General features: G+C 37.7%; 1 protein-coding gene across 11 annotated transcripts in view; it reads right to left on the bottom strand.

Moving 5' to 3' along the window:
* Positions 1-18,886, bottom strand: part of ush1c (Usher syndrome 1C) — a 53,466-nt gene that overhangs the window by 9,240 nt on the left and 25,340 nt on the right. For 4 of the 11 annotated variants that reach the window (NM_001442436.1, XM_087310905.2, XM_087310903.1 and 1 more), the window contains 13 exon segments: positions 1,596-1,695; positions 1,986-2,039; positions 2,161-2,202; positions 6,340-6,402; positions 8,471-8,584; positions 9,135-9,188; positions 10,078-10,707; positions 10,799-10,915; positions 11,672-11,836; positions 11,980-12,029; positions 14,008-14,153; positions 15,182-15,247; positions 18,691-18,833. In NM_001442436.1, coding sequence (NP_001429365.1) covers positions 1,596-1,695; positions 1,986-2,039; positions 2,161-2,202; positions 6,340-6,402; positions 8,471-8,584; positions 9,135-9,188; positions 10,078-10,707; positions 10,799-10,915; positions 11,672-11,836; positions 11,980-12,029; positions 14,008-14,153; positions 15,182-15,247; positions 18,691-18,833 — 1,744 coding nt within the window. 11 annotated transcript variants of the gene reach the window in all.

Here is an 18,886-nt window from a genome sequence, read left to right as displayed (position 1 = left end):
GAAAATCCTGTTATTTTTTCATATATCCTACTTGATTATAAACAGCTACTCAGATAACATGAAAACAACTGTCATATTTTCTAGTTCTTCTAAAAGACTGCCCTCAAGAGGCTCTGATTGGTCAGCTAACATAATGTGCGGTGATTCGCGGATTGGCTCCACATTACGCCCCTACAAGTGCGCGCTTTTGCACTGTGTAAACAGTACAGTCAGAGCAGCTGTCAGCAGCATTAGCAGCTTGAATCAGACAGAAGAATGAAGAGCACACAGCTGAATCTCACGCCTGCTCTCTAAAATAAAATCTGACAAGTGTCTTTTACATATATTCGGGTTATAAGCATGTGTAAGCAATATGAACTGTTCTCATATCTTTTGCGAGTTTGTTATTTGAGATGTAGCATGCTCGGAAAGCGGCCACATAGAAAGACAATGCATGTGCTGTTAAAGATTGTGGGTGTTTACAGCGATTTGACTGATAAATATGAAATTGTAGCTAAATTGTTAACGGTGCCGAACAGCATTTCTCGTTGTTTACATCCTTGTTTACATCCTCACAACAACATACCGTTAACGCTAGAAAATATGCCTGTAGTTGATTAATTATAACAAATAAATATACTTACAGGTTGTGCCTCACAGTCCACAGCTTTGTTGGTTGGAGGAGTTGGGTGAGATTCTGGAAGTTCTCCCTTGTCAAATGCTAGCTATATCTTTATATATATATATATATATATATATATATATATATATATATATATATATATATATATATATATATATATATATATATATATATATATATATATATAATTCTCTGGAAAAAACACTCTAAGCCCATCTCTCTTTGTGTCAAGTCCTTTGGAAGCCCAAATACAGAACCAGGAAATGTTTTGTGGAAATTACAGCGTTTGGACGGCATTTTAGCTTTTACTGCTTTAACATTACAGTGCCTCTGGCCACGCCTCTTCGCTGCGCAGGGTGTGTGCGCGAGGTGAGTGCGCGTAACTGGAAGCCATTGTGATCTCACTAGACCGGATGTATTGCTGAAGGCTTTGCTAAGCTGACTCTGTAAAAGCCAATGTCTCCATTTTCATTAAATTTTGAGCGTCTTACATTCAGAGATGTTGTTTATGTTCACACAGCTACATCACACATGAACTAAAGTTTAAAATATGATATCATAGTGGACCCACTCTTTAAATTCAAGCCCTTTTAATGACAAATGTTTGTTCTTAAGTACTTTCCAGGCCTTGAATTCATGTGTGAAATTCCCAAAAAATTCACCAAGTTCTGGATCATTTTGAAGATGCTGTAGTTTTAAAAAATTTAAACTCGGTCAAAATTCAGACCAATAAAAAAATTTGGTCGGAAGCAAATGAGGTGAACCAGAGGGTTAATAAACTATTATGGCTCAGAACAATGCTTTGTGCATATTTCTTACATTTTGTTACAAGTAGCCATGTAATAAATAGTATAAAGTAAATCCAAGCGGTGGTTATAGCAGAATAAATCCCATCAGGCCTAAACAACAGCCTGTCAGGCTGTATTCTGCAATAACAACTGCCTGGATGTACTTTATCCCTAACAAAACTTACCATGTTTATCTGCTGCACCTCCTTCATAGATAGACGACACCACAATCTTTCCCAATGGGGAATCGATTCCTCCCTCAATGGCCAGATCAAGCTTTCCTTCCTAAAGATATAATAAAAAACACTATTAAAAATAATTTTACAGATGTTGCTCTCATTTCTGAGTTTTTCTTATTGTCTTAGACTGTAAAAAATGCTGGCTTACACACAATCAATTTGTGTTAGGACAACATGAAGAAACTAAGTTAGTTTGTTAGTTTTTACAAATTTAAGTGGATTGAACATAAAATAGTTACATTGTTCCCCCCAAAATGTAAGAATTGTGTTGTTTCAGCTAATTTTCCTTAGGTAGTTTGAACAAACAGAAAAGGTCAATTTATGAGTGTACATTACCTTCTTAATTCTTAAAAGTCGCACATCTCTGCCTGCTATCTGTTCGGCTGTGAACTGTCAAAAAGTGCACAATATAATATTTTAATAAGTAATATTCAAGGAGTGTGGCCTTTGTAACCTTTTGCCATACAATAAGTGTATGAGAGAGAAGTGTTAATGCAAAGGCTTACTGTACCATGGAATGTGGATCAAAATCATCCACGTATTTCTGAAACCCCTAGAAAACAAAGAGGAGAAAACAAGAAAAGACAGTGGTGTGTATAGTCTATAAAATGTGAGGCGGCAATCTGTGGACTTAATTACAGCAGAAACAAATTAGTGCTCATTGATTTCCAAGAAAAGGCAAATAAACAACATGCATCTGGATAATTGTCACCTCTAATTCACTTAATGACAGATTCTACTTACTCTTAATAAACTATTCATGGCAGAGCCACATCAGTGTTTAAATGAGATGCCTCATTAGTTTGCATTGATCTGTAAATCAATCTATAAAACACATCTTAAAAGGTGCAGTCGGTTTTCTTTTTCAAATTTAAAATATTTAACAAATAAACGCACACAAAATATTGTACAGTGTCTAATTAGCTTGCTTTTTAAATTCCAAAACTAATCAATATAAAAATATATGATTGTATGATATCTATCTATCTATCTATCTATCTATCTATCTATCTATCTATCTATCTATCTATCTATCTATCTATCTATCTATCTATCTATCTATCTATCTATCTATCTGTCTGTCTGTCTGTCTGTCTGTCTGTCTGTCTGTCTGTCTGTCTGTCTGTCTGTCTGTCTGTCTGTCTGTCTATCTATCTATCTACCTATATAAAAAAGTCTGTTAATTAGGATATTCCGTATTTTGGTATTCATATGTGTTTTCCGTTTTTTTATTTATGAATTTAACTACAAATTGTATTATGGGACCTTGATCTCTGCTCTGTAAACTTGAAAGCTTAAAGATATTAAAGCCATATACACATATGGAGAATGAAGTCACGTGAATTGTTCAGGTGTGATTTTTTTCCACAGTGTAAAAATCATGGTTCTGTGGGTTTTGTCTATCAAATCTGATCTTTATTTTGTATTCTCTATTGGATTCAAGTCAGGTGATTGACTGGGCCATTCTGCAGCTTGGATTTCATTCTCTGAAAGCATATCAGTTTCCTTGGCTGCATTTTGGATCATTGTTGTGCTGAAATGGCCACCCAGGTTTCATCTTCATCATCCTGTTAGATGTTGGACTGAAGCAGTGAATACTAATTTATAATGAGGAAGGACAGAAGGTTGCTGAAGAACTACTGAGAGATTTTAGCTGCTGTCTGGGCTTTCACTACCTTTTTACACTCCCCTTTCTTCATGTGTTCAATACTTTTTTCCAGTGTCATTTCATTTTATTTTTTTATTTTATTTATTTTTTTGACATGGACATCACAACTACACTGGACAACCAAATGCATTTGTTTAAGTGTTTTAGCAAACTTGCTGATTCTCAACACCTGTCCACTGGAGGCTTAAAAAATTGGCAGATTGGAAATATAATTAATACATATACACAACATTACAATTCTTAATGAAAATTACTGAAGGCAAAAGCAAAGGCGACATGATCCAACAAACTAACAGTAGACTATCTGTGCAAACACTGCTGTTTTGTTTTTAACCACATTTTAAGAACAATACTAAAAATATTTAGATTACTTTCTGATTTTAAGCTAACCGGTAAATCATTCCACAGTTTGGCTCCCTTTACAGAGAAGACAGATTGACCAAAGGAGGCTTACACTTTGGCACTAGACAGACACCATTAGCAGTTGCTTGTGTAAATTACACAGAGCAGTTGCTTGTTGTTTATTACACATAACTTCATTTGTAAACTAATTAGATATGTTTTCTTTTTATATTTGCATTGCTTTGGTTGTTACCAACATCAGGTGAACAATTCAAGTCAACAGCTCCTTTAGAAATATGTTTTCAGAGTGAAATGGTGACATGTTGAATACTGAACAGAAATAAATAAAAAATAACAGAAAAGGTACTGGCCGTTTATTTAAGGTTCACTCCAAAAACATTAAAAATGTCACTTTTTGCAAACTTTTCAACATCAAAAGTTGTTGTTAAGGAAAGATCAAGGTCTCATAATCCAACTAAAACTATTTTAGTTTTCCACAAAATATGGAAAATATAGATTTGTTTCTGTGCTACAGTATGTGGTATACAGTATATTTATTATGCAAAGTATATATTTTTGTTTTGTTGGATCCATTGGTAGCGTTTCTACAGACAACCATCTTCAATTATGTTTAGATACAATATAAATTCTTTCAAAACTACTACACACTCTGAAACAAAGACCTTCAATAAATAATCAAGTCTAAAACAACGAACCAACAACATACACATTCAGTTTGATTCTGCTACATGCAATGCATGACACCCAACCAAAAACTGCGTTCATAACAAACAATACAGATGTATGATTAAATGGAAATATATCAGTCCTTGAAGAAGAATTCTGATATATTTCAGTTTGTATTATGAGACCAGTTCTTCTGTTTTCCATGATCTCAGCTGAAAATAGTGCAATTATACAATCATACATCTGACACATTTAACACTTTTTCACACATAATTCAAACCAAAAAACACACCACACCTTCTACCTATCCGATACTATACAACTACATCACTCAAAACATTTCAGATCTCTTTGAGGTCATGCTGCTGTGCCTTTAAACTACATTTGAATTCAACATTTTGCTAGAACACATTAGTATTCTTTGGGTAAAAAAATTAATCCATGCAAGTCATTAATCCATCACTCCCATCCCAGGAGGTACGTTTTTTGCAGTTTTTGTTTTCTCAAATCCACCAGAGGCCACTGTGTATGCTTTTTCAGATCTCAAATTTTTCTCTCGAGTGCCATTCGTGCCTGCTCTTCTCACATAAATCTCCCAGAGGTCCCTGTCAACTGACTGACTGACTGACCGATCGACCAATACCCCCACACACGCCTTCCCTAAACCCAACCGAAAGTGTTTTCAAAAGCACCAATTGACTCGATCACACTATTTCCCAAACACAACTGACAGTGTTTTCTAAAGGATTTCAGCAAAAGTAAAGCCCTGGTGGCTGCTTGATTTTGACCACATTTTCAGATATTACCACATTCTTACCCTGTTATTCACATGTTTGTTTTATTTTTTTCCTTTTGTTTTTGTCTTACCTGCTTTCTGGAACCGTTCCTTGCCCGTCGTTCCAGTCAACTCCACTCCGCATCCCAAGTCCATCGTCGTACGTGATTAACTGGGCAAACAGCGGAAAAGCAGTCCACAGGGAGGTAAGCAGTCAGCTAGTAGCACTAATAGAAACAGAAGCCATCTGCGGCATCATACCGCCACGTAGCTTTCATTTTAAAGAGGAAAGGCAGCCATTTTGTCTTCAAAACAAACGATACAGGGTGGTATGATGCTGTTCCTTTTCGTCCTTACCAGCTGACCGCTTACCTCCGTATAGACTGCTTTCCTGATGTTACCAGTTTGTCCAGTAGTTTGCCATGTATGTTGGCGGGCTTGAGATGCAGAGAAGAGTTAACCACGACGACAAAAAAAAATTAAATAAACAAATAAATAACAGGGTAAGAATGTGTTAAAATCTAAAAACGTGGTAAAAATCAGGCGAGGACTTTTCTTTTTCTGGATTGCTTCCTAAAACTGTCAGTTGGGTTTAGGGAAGTGGGAGAGTGGGTCAGACAGTCAGTCAGTCGATCAGTCAGTCAGTTAGTCAGAGGTATGTTTTCACAATGAGCCTATGCTCAAAGTTAGTCCACGTAAAAAAAAAAAAGCTTCATTTTGGTAATCTTCAATAAAAGTCTGACTATTTATATCTATGTTTGGAGAGGCAGTTCTTCGTTCTTTGAGAGGATTCTTAATCATGTCCCTCTTACCATTCGTTTGCTATAAGAGAATGATGCGCACAAAGAAAGCCCTACCCCCTAATCAGTATTCTGTTCGAGTTGGAAGTACATCAACATAATGAAACGTAAGTCTTAGCGACTTCTAATTCACAATTATATTTAAATGCCTACTTTGCTTATAAATAAACAATAGCAATGCAAACACACACAGGCTTTGAGTTTTTACATTCCTTACCCTTTTTAAAATAACAAACCAATTTAAAATCAGTACATAGAGATTTCTATCAACACAGACAGATGTCTATGGAATATTGTTAGAAATGTAGTATGCAATTCACATGCAGATGCAAACTCTCAGACAGCAGAAATTTCACTCGAGGACCAGAGTGTTTAGAGAGAGGAGGGGGAGTAATGAAAAGCAATGATGACAGTTACTTGTTTCTTGCTGGATTTAAAGGACGTGTTGTACGTGACCATCCGTTTTAGCATCTCCGGGGGCTGAAACATACACAATTGTGAACGACTCTTAAAAACTCCACACAATGACACACGCACACAGTCGTACAGCTATCTTTACGAGGACTTTCCATAGACATAATGCTTTTTATAGACTGTATATTCTATCCTCACAAACTTACACCTAAACCAAAGCACTCACAAGAAAAGAAACAATCTGCATTTTTACATCTTACACAAACCACTTCCTTCTGTGGGATTTATTAGCCATTTTTGCCTTCTTGGGACCACAAACATGTACCCCCAAAGTCAAAATGTACTATTATTGGTATACAAGGAAACACACACACACACACACACACACACACACACACACACACACACACACACACACACACACACACACACACTCAGTTGTTGCATCTCATTGCATGCCATTTAAGGTTTATCTCCCCAAGCAAATAGGCCTATTAGCTATTATCTATAAATTCAGCCACCTGTTAGCTTTACAAATACACTGACTGCTTGACAGCACTGATGTCCCATTATATATGGCACCCTAAGTGCAGCGAGGCTTTAGTGTACTGAAGCATTTCAGAGAAAGAACACCTGGTTCTTTAGATAAGAGTGAACAAACAAGACAGATCTTTTGGCTTCAGCAATTGGTAAAAGAATATTACAAAATATACATATTTACAATTGTTGTCAGATTTATTAGCCCCCTGAATTATTAGTCCCCTGTTTATCTTTTTCTCCAATTTCTGTTTAACGGAGAGAACATTATTTCAACACATTTCTAAACATGATAGTCTTAATAACTCATTTCTAATAACTGATTTATTTTATCTTTGCCATGATGACAGTAAATAATATTTGACCAGATATTTTTCAAGACACTTCTATACAGCCTAAATGGGGCATTTAAAGGCTTAACTAAGGTTAATTAGGTTAACTAGTTAGGTTAACTAGGTTAGGGTAATTAGACAAGTTATTGTATAATGATGGTTTGTTCTGTAGACTATCGAAAAAGATATTAGCTTAAAGGGGCTCAAAATTTCGTCCCTTAAATGGAGTTTAAAAAAATGTAAAACTGCTTTTATTTTAGCCCTAATAAAACAAATAAGTCTTTCTCTAGAAGAAAAAATATTATCAGACATACTGTAAAAATTTCCTTGCTCTGTTAAACATCCTTTGGTAAATATTTGCAAAAAAGAAAAAACAAAACTCAAAGGGGTGCTAATAATACATATATATTTGTATTGAGATTTATGTGGATGTTTTTGTATTGAGTCAAGTAATAAAACTACTTAATGTGTAACTAAGTTACTTTTCAGACAAAGTAATTAGAAAAGTAATTAAGTACAATTGTAAATAATGATGTAAATAGTAGTGAATTATTACATTGAATTATTGATTGATATGCATGTGATATCTGATAAACATTCTGTGATGTCCTCAGTAAAATTATCTGTTAAATATACAAGTACATTAAATCATAATCTGCTAACTGTTTGTTCGTTTATTTTCTTTAACTTATGTTCAACCTCAGCCTTAGACATTTGGGGTTGTAACAATGCACTAAAAATAAATAAATACATGGGGTTAGGGGATTTGCTTAAATCTATAATCCTAGCAAACACCAGTAACGATAATAAATGAAGTCTGAAGAGACATCTCTAGGCAGCAAGGTCTTGTCCTCTCTTACCCTTCTTGTTACCCTCCTGAAATAAGCACTGAATTGGCAAGCGCCCATTCATTTAATTAAGGAGGGACAAGGACAGGGCAAAGCGATTAGGTTCTATTGTCATCTGATGGTGCAGAACCGAATGTCTAATGGTGGATGGGGACATCAGGTTGATCAAAGACGTTTTAATGCTCAGGGTCTCATTATGTACAGACCCAGACAAGAAAAACCCTTATTAATCACTGCAATCAGGGACAGCCACATCTATCCGGTATGCCTTGAGCTTGAAGAACTCAAATTACAATCTCTGTCAACTGGCACAACAAATAAACCACAAACCAATAAGTCACAGTTGTGAAGACCTAGAAGCTTACGCATGCATTATTATTATCACCATCATAGTCACACAAATATTTGACATCTTACCATGGTCTCAGAACGAAGTGTGGGTCTGTGCGAGATCTGACTTGGTAGCATGACTGGTTTAGACATGACTGGGTTGATCTGTCTCCGCTGGGTTGGAGGGCTGGGGGCTATTTGCTACGCAGAGGTTAGCAGTACAGGACACAAACTAAAAGTCAGGGCATGATTTAACCTATAAAGTTATAGAGTGGCAGGTTTCATATTTAAACTGTGAGTTCACATAAAAAATTAAAGTTATCAGCAAAGTCCAGAAGGCACTCAAAAAGTAAACTACAGCCATACGTTCAAATTTGCAATGCAAATGAAAAACCTAATTGTTTACTATTTGTGCACTTTGTACTACTGTTAGACATATAGTTCACATAAAAGTATACTTGTATATAGAAAAAGTTAGCTGATTTTAATCCAAGTGGTATTCAAGTAGTACACTAACAAGTATACTAGTAAATAGTATACTTACAATATGAAATACACTTAAAGATATACTTCAAGTAAGTATACTTCATAAAATGAACTTGAAGTACGCTACTTGTTTCTTAAGGGTGGATGAAAAGTTTTCTCTGCAAATTAAGCTAGAAGTGCATGTTACACGAGGGCAGCAAGACTGATTTGTCCTGTAAAATGAAGACAAAGTTCCAGTGCAGCATGAATCATTTACAGGACTCACCAGAGTATTATTAGAAGTGGATATCCTGCTAGCGTGAGATGTGTTTCTCATCACCTGGGCCACAGGATTAGATTTTCAGTACTCTAGTATAGTCATTGTGTTGGCAAAATAATCAAATCGCAAGACAGCATGCATTTTACTGAAAATGATGGTCAGTATTTGAACAAACTTCATCTGCAAATCAACACACTCAAGCTATGCAAACAGTACATGTGTGTGTGCACAACCAAAAAAAAAAGGAAAAAATAAATCCACCACAAGTCTGAATCATGCATTCATTCATTTTCTCGTCGGCTTAGTCCTTTTATTAATCTGGGGTCGCCACAGTGGAATGAACTGCCAACTTATCCAGCATGTTTTTACGCAGCGGATGCCCTTCCAGCCGCAACTCATCTCTGGGAAACATCCATACACACTCATTTACACACACACTCATACACTACGGACAATTTAGCCTACTCAATTCACCTGTACCGCATGTCTTTGGACTGTGGGGGAAACCGGAGCACCCGGAGGAAACCCACGCGAACGCAGGGAGAACATGCAAACTCCACACAGAAACGCCAACTGAGCCAAAGCTCGAACCAGCGACCTTCTTGTTGTGAGGCGACAGCACAACCTACTTCGCCACTGCGTCACCATAAGTCTAAATCAATTATAAGTAAATGTTTTGATGGCAGACTGCAATATTCAGCCTGAGACCAGTTCCACACAAAAAACTGCATGCATCTGAATATACACAAAGACTGGTAACAGCAAGAAGAATGGCAAAAAGATTTCAGTACACATGATTTGCATTCGCTCAATATTGCATAAGCAACATTGGCACTACCTTGTTGAAAATAGCAATACCCATGCATTACTTAGATAAAACGTGACTAAAGACCTCTATTCAACACATGCAATCAACTCTCACTCTGAAAAACATGCTGACTATGCTAACCATCAAATCATGATCAACCTTTGGGCTGGGAGGGCGTGAAAGTTCGCTGGGAACATTGGAGTGGAATCCTCCTCTATGCCAGGTACCATTGTCCCCAAACCTGTTTCCTTGTTCAGATAAGCTTGGGGAGCGGGGATAACTAGATGGCCCTGCATGGTACCTATCATCCATGTGCAAGGGTGGGGGAGGTGGTGGTGGAGGAGGTGGTGGTGGAGGGGGTGGTGGGGGAGGGGGCGGTGGCTGAAATGAGGATAGACCCCTGGAGGAGAATAGTGGGGCAGAAGGGGGTGGCCGGCGACGACCGATTGAGGAAGGGGGCACCCTTGAAGCTGGTGGGGAAGGTGGACGTTGAGGTGCTGGCCTGGACTGCATTGGGTGCTGTGATCTTGGAGATTGGGGTCGATGGGTGTTTGAATGGTAAAGTCGGGGTGAGGGTGGAGGGAGAGGTAAGGGAGGTGGAGGTTGATTGGATGTAGGTGGAGTTGGGGCTAATCTTTTTAAAGGCTGCCTTAGACTCTGATCCACATCATCTAAGTTGATGTCATCAAGATCAGTAGTGGCCAACGTCAAGCCACCAGGGAACCTCCGCCTGGTGGGACCAGTCGACGCCGGGGAGCGTGTTGGAGACATCTGAGGGTATACTTTAAATACTTAGAAATCTGATCTATCAACCTGTGAGTAACAAGACCAACACATTGGGATGTTGAGTGGTAGACTTTACCTCTGGAGACTCGTTTTCCACCGAGGAGATTTGCTCTAGTCTTGTTTGACAGAGCCTCTCCACCCAGTGTTGCACTTTCTCAGATTCTTCCAAATCTTCCCTCTCAGTTTCTGACACCTAGATGATAAGTAAAGCCACAGCCACAGCATGGAACCTTTGATACCATTGAGAACTTGCTGGACTGGCATTGGAAATTAGAATTGGGACAATGAATCGATGTATTGTGATTCATGGATCCACCCTTAGACTTTTGGATTGCATTGCGATTCTTTCAGAAATCGATTCTGAGCTTAGTTTGTAACATAAAGAAGTGTGCTTGTGCTTTCAGCCATGTACTGTGAGTGGTCTCATTCTCTTTCCTCCTTATTAATCACTGCAATCAGTAAAAGCCACATCTATGTGGTACTCCTTGAGAAAAACTCAAATTACAACCTGTGAGTCAAACAGCAATTGGTGCGACACAGATTTTTTTTCCCATCGGAATAATGTAAAAACAGCCCACTGTGGATACTTTTGTAATTTAATTCTGTAATTTCATTAATCGTTGACTTCTTTAATGATTGTTTTATGTTCAAGCAGGTGTGTCAGGATTGGCAGTGTGGCAGCTAGTTTGTAAAGCATACAGATTTATTTGGTGGTAAAAAGTAAGCTCAGAATCGATTCAAGAGAGAATTATCATGTATTCCTAAAATTCCAGAATCGATAAAGAATAATTTCTTGACTTCAAATGCATCGATTTATTGTCCCAGCCCTACTAGGAAGGGTGCAACAAATATTAGTGAAGGTCAGAGTGCCAAAAAGATCGAATCAATTGCATACGTAAAAAAAAAGTCTAGAAACCCTACTGTAACCTCACTTGATGGAATCAAATACCTCTTGCAGAAGCCTGCTGATTTTCATCTGCTTCTCTCGCTCAAGTATTTCTTCTTTCTCCTTTGCAAGTTTCAACTCAAACTCCATCTCTTTTTTGCTTTTTTTCTCAGTTGGAAGAGTGTCAGTCTTGGACATCTTCTTCTTCTTTTTGGTTTCTTTTTCCTTCTAAATATCCAAAGGAATTTAAAGAATATCCAATTGACTTGAACTCAACTACCAAGCAAACAACAACCTCAGACATATCTCCAAGATTAACAAAAAACTCTATTGTTATAGCACACCAAACCAGCACACCATGCTTGCAGTACCTTTTTGAGTGTAGGCAACTTTCCTTCATAACGGTAGAACCAACCGAATGCTAAGACAGCAAAGGCGACACATTAAGTCACAGACACAAACTCAATCAGGATATGGCGCATTCTGAATTATTCATTCTTAGAAAAGCTACCAAAAGATCCAACCTAACAAAATTAGATGGATGATAGTCTACATGCAGTTTAAATGTTATGAAAAAAGTGAAGGCAACCGAAAAGAAGTCTTGTAAAGCTATATGAATCCTTTACTTACTTCTCCGGTCTCTTCTTCGTAGGAATCAGCAGCTGATGGTATCAGAAAGTGACAGACACGGCACACCAGAAAGGCAAATTAGAAAGGAAAACACACAGAAAAAAAAGATGGTGCATTCTTAAAAAGAATGCACATCTGTTCATGCAGAGGAGAAAGTAGTAATATTTGTGTACATCAAGGGTAACATGCTTGTTTGACCACCTTTAATGGCCCGTTTCCACTGAGTGGTACGGTTCGGTACGCTTTTATGGCCATTTCCACTATCAAAAAGTACCAAAACGAACCGTATTGTATCACTTTTTGGGTATTCTTTTGAAAAGCTACCTAGCACAACAACAGGGTACCAAAAGGTGGAGCAAGACATGCAGCTGAACACTATTGGTTTACAGCGATACGTCATTAGCTCATGCACAGGTTAGGAGAATAAAACAATGGAAACGCCATTTTTAAATACACAGCTGAGACATTACACCGTAATAATATACACATATAATAATGAGCCATGGTCGACCTGAGCTTGAACAAGCCTTGTCGTCGTCTTGATGAACAGCCACAAAGCCAAGAAAAAAAGCTAAATCTACCCTGTGCCCCGTAGTTTATTACAAGGCCGTCTAAAGCACAAGCATCTGTTTTGTAACAAGTGCTTCTTATGTGATATGATTACTTTGACATTTCCTCAAGCGAGAATGACGTAGACTGAAACTTTTTGTCGTACACCATACCCACCATTGGCACCCTTTTGGCAGCGGAAACGCAAGCCTGATACATGTGACCCCATACCAACCTTTACCGTAACACTCAGTGGAAACGTGCCTATCATGTATACGGTAATATTGTTGTTCTACTTAGGCACAAGTGTCAAATTCATTTCCCCTAGGGCCGCAACTTTGCACAGTTTAACTTTACCCTAATTATACACATTTGATCAAACTAATTGAATCCTTCAGGCTAGTTTGAAACCTACAAATCAGGGTTGGAACTGAACTGTGCAGAGCTGTGGCCCTCCAAGAACTGGATTTGATATCTGTGTACTATGAGTATTTAAGGGTTGGTTCACGCAAAAATTTAAATTATGGTAATAATTATTACTTCCATATGTCACATAAAGAGCTCCGTCATTCTCCAAACAACTTCAGGTTCACAACTTTTTTCCATAAGTGCAGAAAGGAACCAAAAAATATCCTCAAAACAGACCACAAGCCTTCAGTGGTTCAATAGGAATATTATCAAGCTACGGAAATACTTGTTTGCATGGATATAACAAAATTAATGAGTTTAATCAACAGTTTGTTCTCCTCAGTGACAGTATATTGCGCAAGTTAATAATTAATGTGCACAGATGTAACATTTATGTGCCTATATGACACTTCCTTTGTTTGAAAACAAGGCACAGGCACATCCGAGGTGGCATGTCAAAGGCATAACCCAGCACAACACATGAATATGCGCCATATATCAAAAAATATTTTTATATGTGCACACAGAAGTATTCTCGTAACGTGACAATATCCCAATTGAAGACATTTGGCCTGTTTAGATTATGTTTTTTTTTTTTTTTTTGTATTTTCTGGACTTTGAATGAGTCAGGAATCTTGCTGTCTTTGGAGGATGAGGGAGCTCTCAAATTTCATCTAAAAAAAGAGGATGAATGTTGGTCTTAGAGATTTGGAACGAAATGAGAGTAAATAATAACACAATTGTCATTTTTGGGTGAACTAGCACTTTAATAATAATGCACTGAGGAGATTTTATAGGTATTGCCAACTTACTGGAGGTTTTAGGTTTGGGTGAAGGTGCAAGACGTGTGGGTGGTGGAGGGGATGGAGAAGCGGCCGGGGAAACAGATTTTTTTTTTTCCTTGGAGCCCCAATCATCTTCCCACTCTTTGTGGTGTTTCTTCTCTGCAGCTTCAATTCTGACATGACACATGGATTTAAAAAAATGGACAGTCAGAGTCATATCCTGAGGAGATTTCTTGTTGAGATATTTAAAAACGAATCTCAACTCAATCAAGAAAATGTAAACAAAAAGTCATCCCAGGATCATTCTGAAAACGTACCGCTATATACATTTCTGGAGAGCGCCAAATACATCCCAGGAGCTATGTTTCTTTGCAGTTTTTGTTTTCGCAAATCCACCAGAGGCCGCTGTGTACGCTTTTTGAGATCTTAAATTTCTCCCGCAAGTGCCATTCTCGCCTGCTGTTCTCACGTAAATCCACCAGAGATCGATGTTGACTGTCTGTTTGACTGAATAACTAACTGACCGACCAACTGACCCACCCTACTCCTTCTCTAAACCCAAACAATAGTGTTTTTTAAATATATCCTGATATCAGAAACGTATATAGGGCTACATTTTCAGAATTTTGCAACAAGCAGATCCTTTCTGGAGTTAAAGGAATAGTAAAAATTACCAATTTTAAAATGTTAAATATTTCTGTTACAAAAACACGGCTTTATTATAAGACATGAATTAACCCCTACGTGGCTTATAGGTTAGTTTATAGATGGATTTATTAGGTTTAAGTTTCAAAATAAAAGCCTCTTTCTAACACCGTTATACAGCATGGAAGAGCCCGAATACAATCTTAAACTACTCCAACTGTGTTTGTCAGATGGATAACAGTCATACACAGCGAATGACTTGAGGGAGAGGTAATTATGGGGTAATTTTCATGTTTGGGTGAACTATTCATTTCACATTAAATGCATTTTAATAAATTAGATACATTTTCAATGATGGATTCATTACTAACCATTTGTAACCAATTTCTACTGAATAAAAACAAGGGTTGTGAAAATTAGAGGTGACCTAAGAAATATCGAACAGACTGCATCCCACAGAGCATTGCTTTCATCATCATCAATTTACTCCAGTCTGCCTTCTGAGGTCTATTTACTTTGAAGGTGATATTGCTTGGCAGGATGGCACAAGTGTTACCTTTCCATCTCTTTGCGATAGCGCTCTTCTTCCTCTGCAGCCTTCTGAGATATCTCCATCTTCCTCCTGCAAAAACCAATATAATCAATAAAACTGATACATTTTTCATGAAGAAATTTTAATGATATTTTTTTCACCAGTGGCTATGCTTCTAGCAAACTGATTAAATTGAGAAGTTATATAAAACTGAATCATAATAAAATATTACAATTATGATATATTAAGTTATTATTGAAAATAAAATAATAAATAAGAATTTAAGTACATTAGTGACATGTGAAATATCATGGTGGCAAATTCCTTAAATATCTGACAAACTCTATTAAAATGGAGCCCTATGATATATGATTTTTAATAACCTCATAGTTCAAAATGAATATTATTTTTTTAAACAACATACATCTTTCTCCAACTTATTTTAGTATGATTTACATGACGCCACAAAATCTTAAAACTCAGGGTTCCTTTTAAATACTAAAAACCTATTAACTACAATATAGTTTCAGTACTTTGCACTAGAAGCCATAAAAGCTACTGTTTTGTCTATTTTTGTGTTTATTTTGGTAAATATTTGATGTTTATGTGCATTGTTATCATACATATACCATCTCTCAGGACCGTAAGTGGGACACTCACATTGACTCCGTCTGAGTATGTGTGTGAAAGGGAGATTTTGTGGGTGTTTTCCAGCATTGAGGGTTCAGGAGGTAGTGTTCTCTCCAACCCAGGATCATTTTGAAAACGTAACACTATATACATTACAAGAGAGTCCCAGGACATACGTTGTTTTTCAGTTTTTATTTTCGTAAATCCACTAAGGGCCGCTGTCGACTGACAGACTGACTTACCTTCCTCCTTTTCTAAACCCAACCAATAGTGTTTTCAAAAGCACCAATTGACCAGCGCCCACCCACTTCCCAAAACCTGACAGTTCTAAAAAGCAACCCAGAAAAAAAGCCCCCCTTTTTTACCATGTTTTCAGATTTTACCACATTCTTACCCTGTTATTTACTTTTTTATTTTACTTTTTGGCTTCTGTTTTTGACTTATCCGATTTCTGGAACTGTTTCTCGCCGTATTCAAACCTCATAATTGTGGTCAACTGCTCTCTGCATCTCAAGTCCGCCGACATACTTGGCAAGCTACTGGACAAACTGGTAACAGCTGAAAAACTGTCTATTCGGAGAAAAGCAGTTAGTTGGTAAGCGCAAAAAAGAACAGCGTCACACAGCGCCGGAGCAGTTGTTTTAACAACAAAATGCAGCCACATGCTTTGGCTACATCATTTGTGATCTCCAAAAATGTATATGGGGCTACGTTTTCAGAATGAGCCTATGTTGGTATACTAAGTGCTGTTTTGCAGCTGGAAGAGCATCTGCCTCATAAAACATTTGTCAGAGTAATTGGTGGTTTATTCCTCTGTGGGACCCCTGATGGATCAGAGAATAAGCCAAATTCAGTGACTATGATTACACGGACATCAGTAATCTAATTATTTGTCTTAATCTGAATAAGACAATAATATGATTATGATGTTTACACGAGTTGCATTTGAAAGTTCATTTCAGGATCCCGTTTTACATGTTATAGCACATAGATCAGTTAACATAATTAGTTTCATATAATTTTGTGTGTTTCATTTAAAAAGAAAAATCTATTTTAACTGGATTTTGGCAGCTTTATTTTCATTTAGGAAAATTTCATTCATGCCCTGTGACAAAGTGAGGTATTGTATTATGAAGTAAGTACTAGTGGAAGAGTGTTGTTTCAATGGAATTTGATTCCCACACAGTGAACAGAAAGAAAAACTTCCTTGTTTCACAATGCAGGTGTCTGTGGTTCTTTACTGACTTGATGAATGCACAGAACAGTATCAAACAGTTGTGTGTGTATGGAATATCCTGTCACCAAATGCAGCTAAAAGATTAAGGTGTTTACATGTTTGTCCAGCACTTTAATAATAAGTCTAAATATGCATACTCCATGTGTCTAACTTCGATTTCTGTGTAGTTCCATTATGATTTAGTTAGATTATGGTAATAAAAAATCACTGTTTACATGGCAGACTCCTAATCTGAGTATTGTCTTAATGACATTAAAGAGCCCATATTATGGGTTTTTGAAAATTCCCCTCCATGTAGTGTGTAACACAGCTCTAAGTGAAGTGAAGTATCCAGCTAAGGCTTAAATCTGTAAGAGTACAGTGTTTAAAACTGTTAATTTACCTATAAAAGAGTCGACTCATAGTGCTTCAAATGAGTCGCCTTGATACCGAATCATTAGGTGTTTCGCCATGACGTACGAACGAAACCAAGTTATTCACGTGCACGCGCAAACCCGGGAGATTTCAAACCTGAGGCCCCGCCCTCTGACGAAGAAACCCAGACACACACACACACACAAACATGCCGGTCGATTGAAGTCACACTGCAGATGGATATATTGAGTCTCTACCCAAAGATGAAACCTCAGCATTATAGCCAAGCAGTTGGAAACGACTGGAAACTTCTGGAAACTACATGCTACAAAGAATACTTCATCAGCGTTTGTTAAAGGAAGGATCAGTAAAGAGTAACTTACTGCTGGACATCAGGATGGATTTTTCTTCCTCCATTTCTCAAGTGTAAGTACGTGCGATTAAAGTTGCCTCGTTGACTAGAGCTTGCAAATGTATTTAGTTGTGATTTGTTACTTGTAACCGCGTGTACTGTATCAGGTTAACTGGCTATATTCTCTTATCGCGTGCAAAGTCACGTTAAAAACGCGACGCGTGCTGTTTTGTTAACGGAGCTCCGTGGAGGAGGAGTAGTGTGTGTGTCTGTGTGTGCGTGTGCGCGCGCTGTCGTCCGGAGGTGTGTGTGTTTGTGTGTGTGTGTGTGTGTGCGCGCGTTGTCCGGAGCAGGGTTAAGTGCGTGTGTGTGTTTGTGCAATATGTGTGTGTGTGTGTGTGTGTGTCTGTGAAAAGAGCAGAGTGAGAAGCTAGGAGATCTCCTCAACTGTTTTTGGAGTTTTTGCTCAATAAAATAGTCAGTCGTCTGTATTTTCAAGTCCATAGTCTGTATTTACATTGACCCACTGGCAGCTAAACTCCACGCCTACACTATCGAGCGTGTATGAACTGTGATTACTTTTATATTGCTGATTAGCTGTTTGGCATTTCACTCTCTGACTGAAGGCAGTCGACGAATCGCAACAGGCTGTCATTGGTCCAATCAGCGCAGATTAGCTTCGCGCTAAGGAGGGGTTTGGGAACGAATGAATCACTGGACGATTCATACAGGTGTCGCTGGGATAATTAGGTAAAAATAAATGCAGATTATAAGACCATGAAAGTGTTTTTTGACCTTGCATGCATATTAAACTGTTGTTGGAGACCCTTACAACCAAGATATGACCCTATTTCATGTATAATATGGGCTCTTTAAAATCTGAGAATTGGTGTCCATGTAAATGTACTCAGTGTTTGCATGATCAAGAAGAAATGTTTAGAGCATAATTTTTCCACTGACTGGCGTTCTTTCTCCTGTTGTTCTTTGACAATTTTGTTGGTCTCTAATGCCACTTTCTTCTGATGCATTAACTCCTGTCTGTCCAGCTCATGTCGAGCTTCAACCGCCAACCGCTCCTCATCCGTCATAAACAGCTCACTTCCCTGAAACATACAGTAGACACATGAGCACTTGTGCAGAAATACAGGTACAAACA

This window comes from Danio rerio, chromosome 25, assembly GCF_052040795.2.
Source record: "Danio rerio strain M-AB ecotype USA chromosome 25, GRCz13ab, whole genome shotgun sequence".
Classification (NCBI taxonomy): domain Eukaryota; kingdom Metazoa; phylum Chordata; class Actinopteri; order Cypriniformes; family Danionidae; genus Danio; species Danio rerio.
This window is presented reverse-complemented; position numbering and strand designations above follow the sequence as displayed.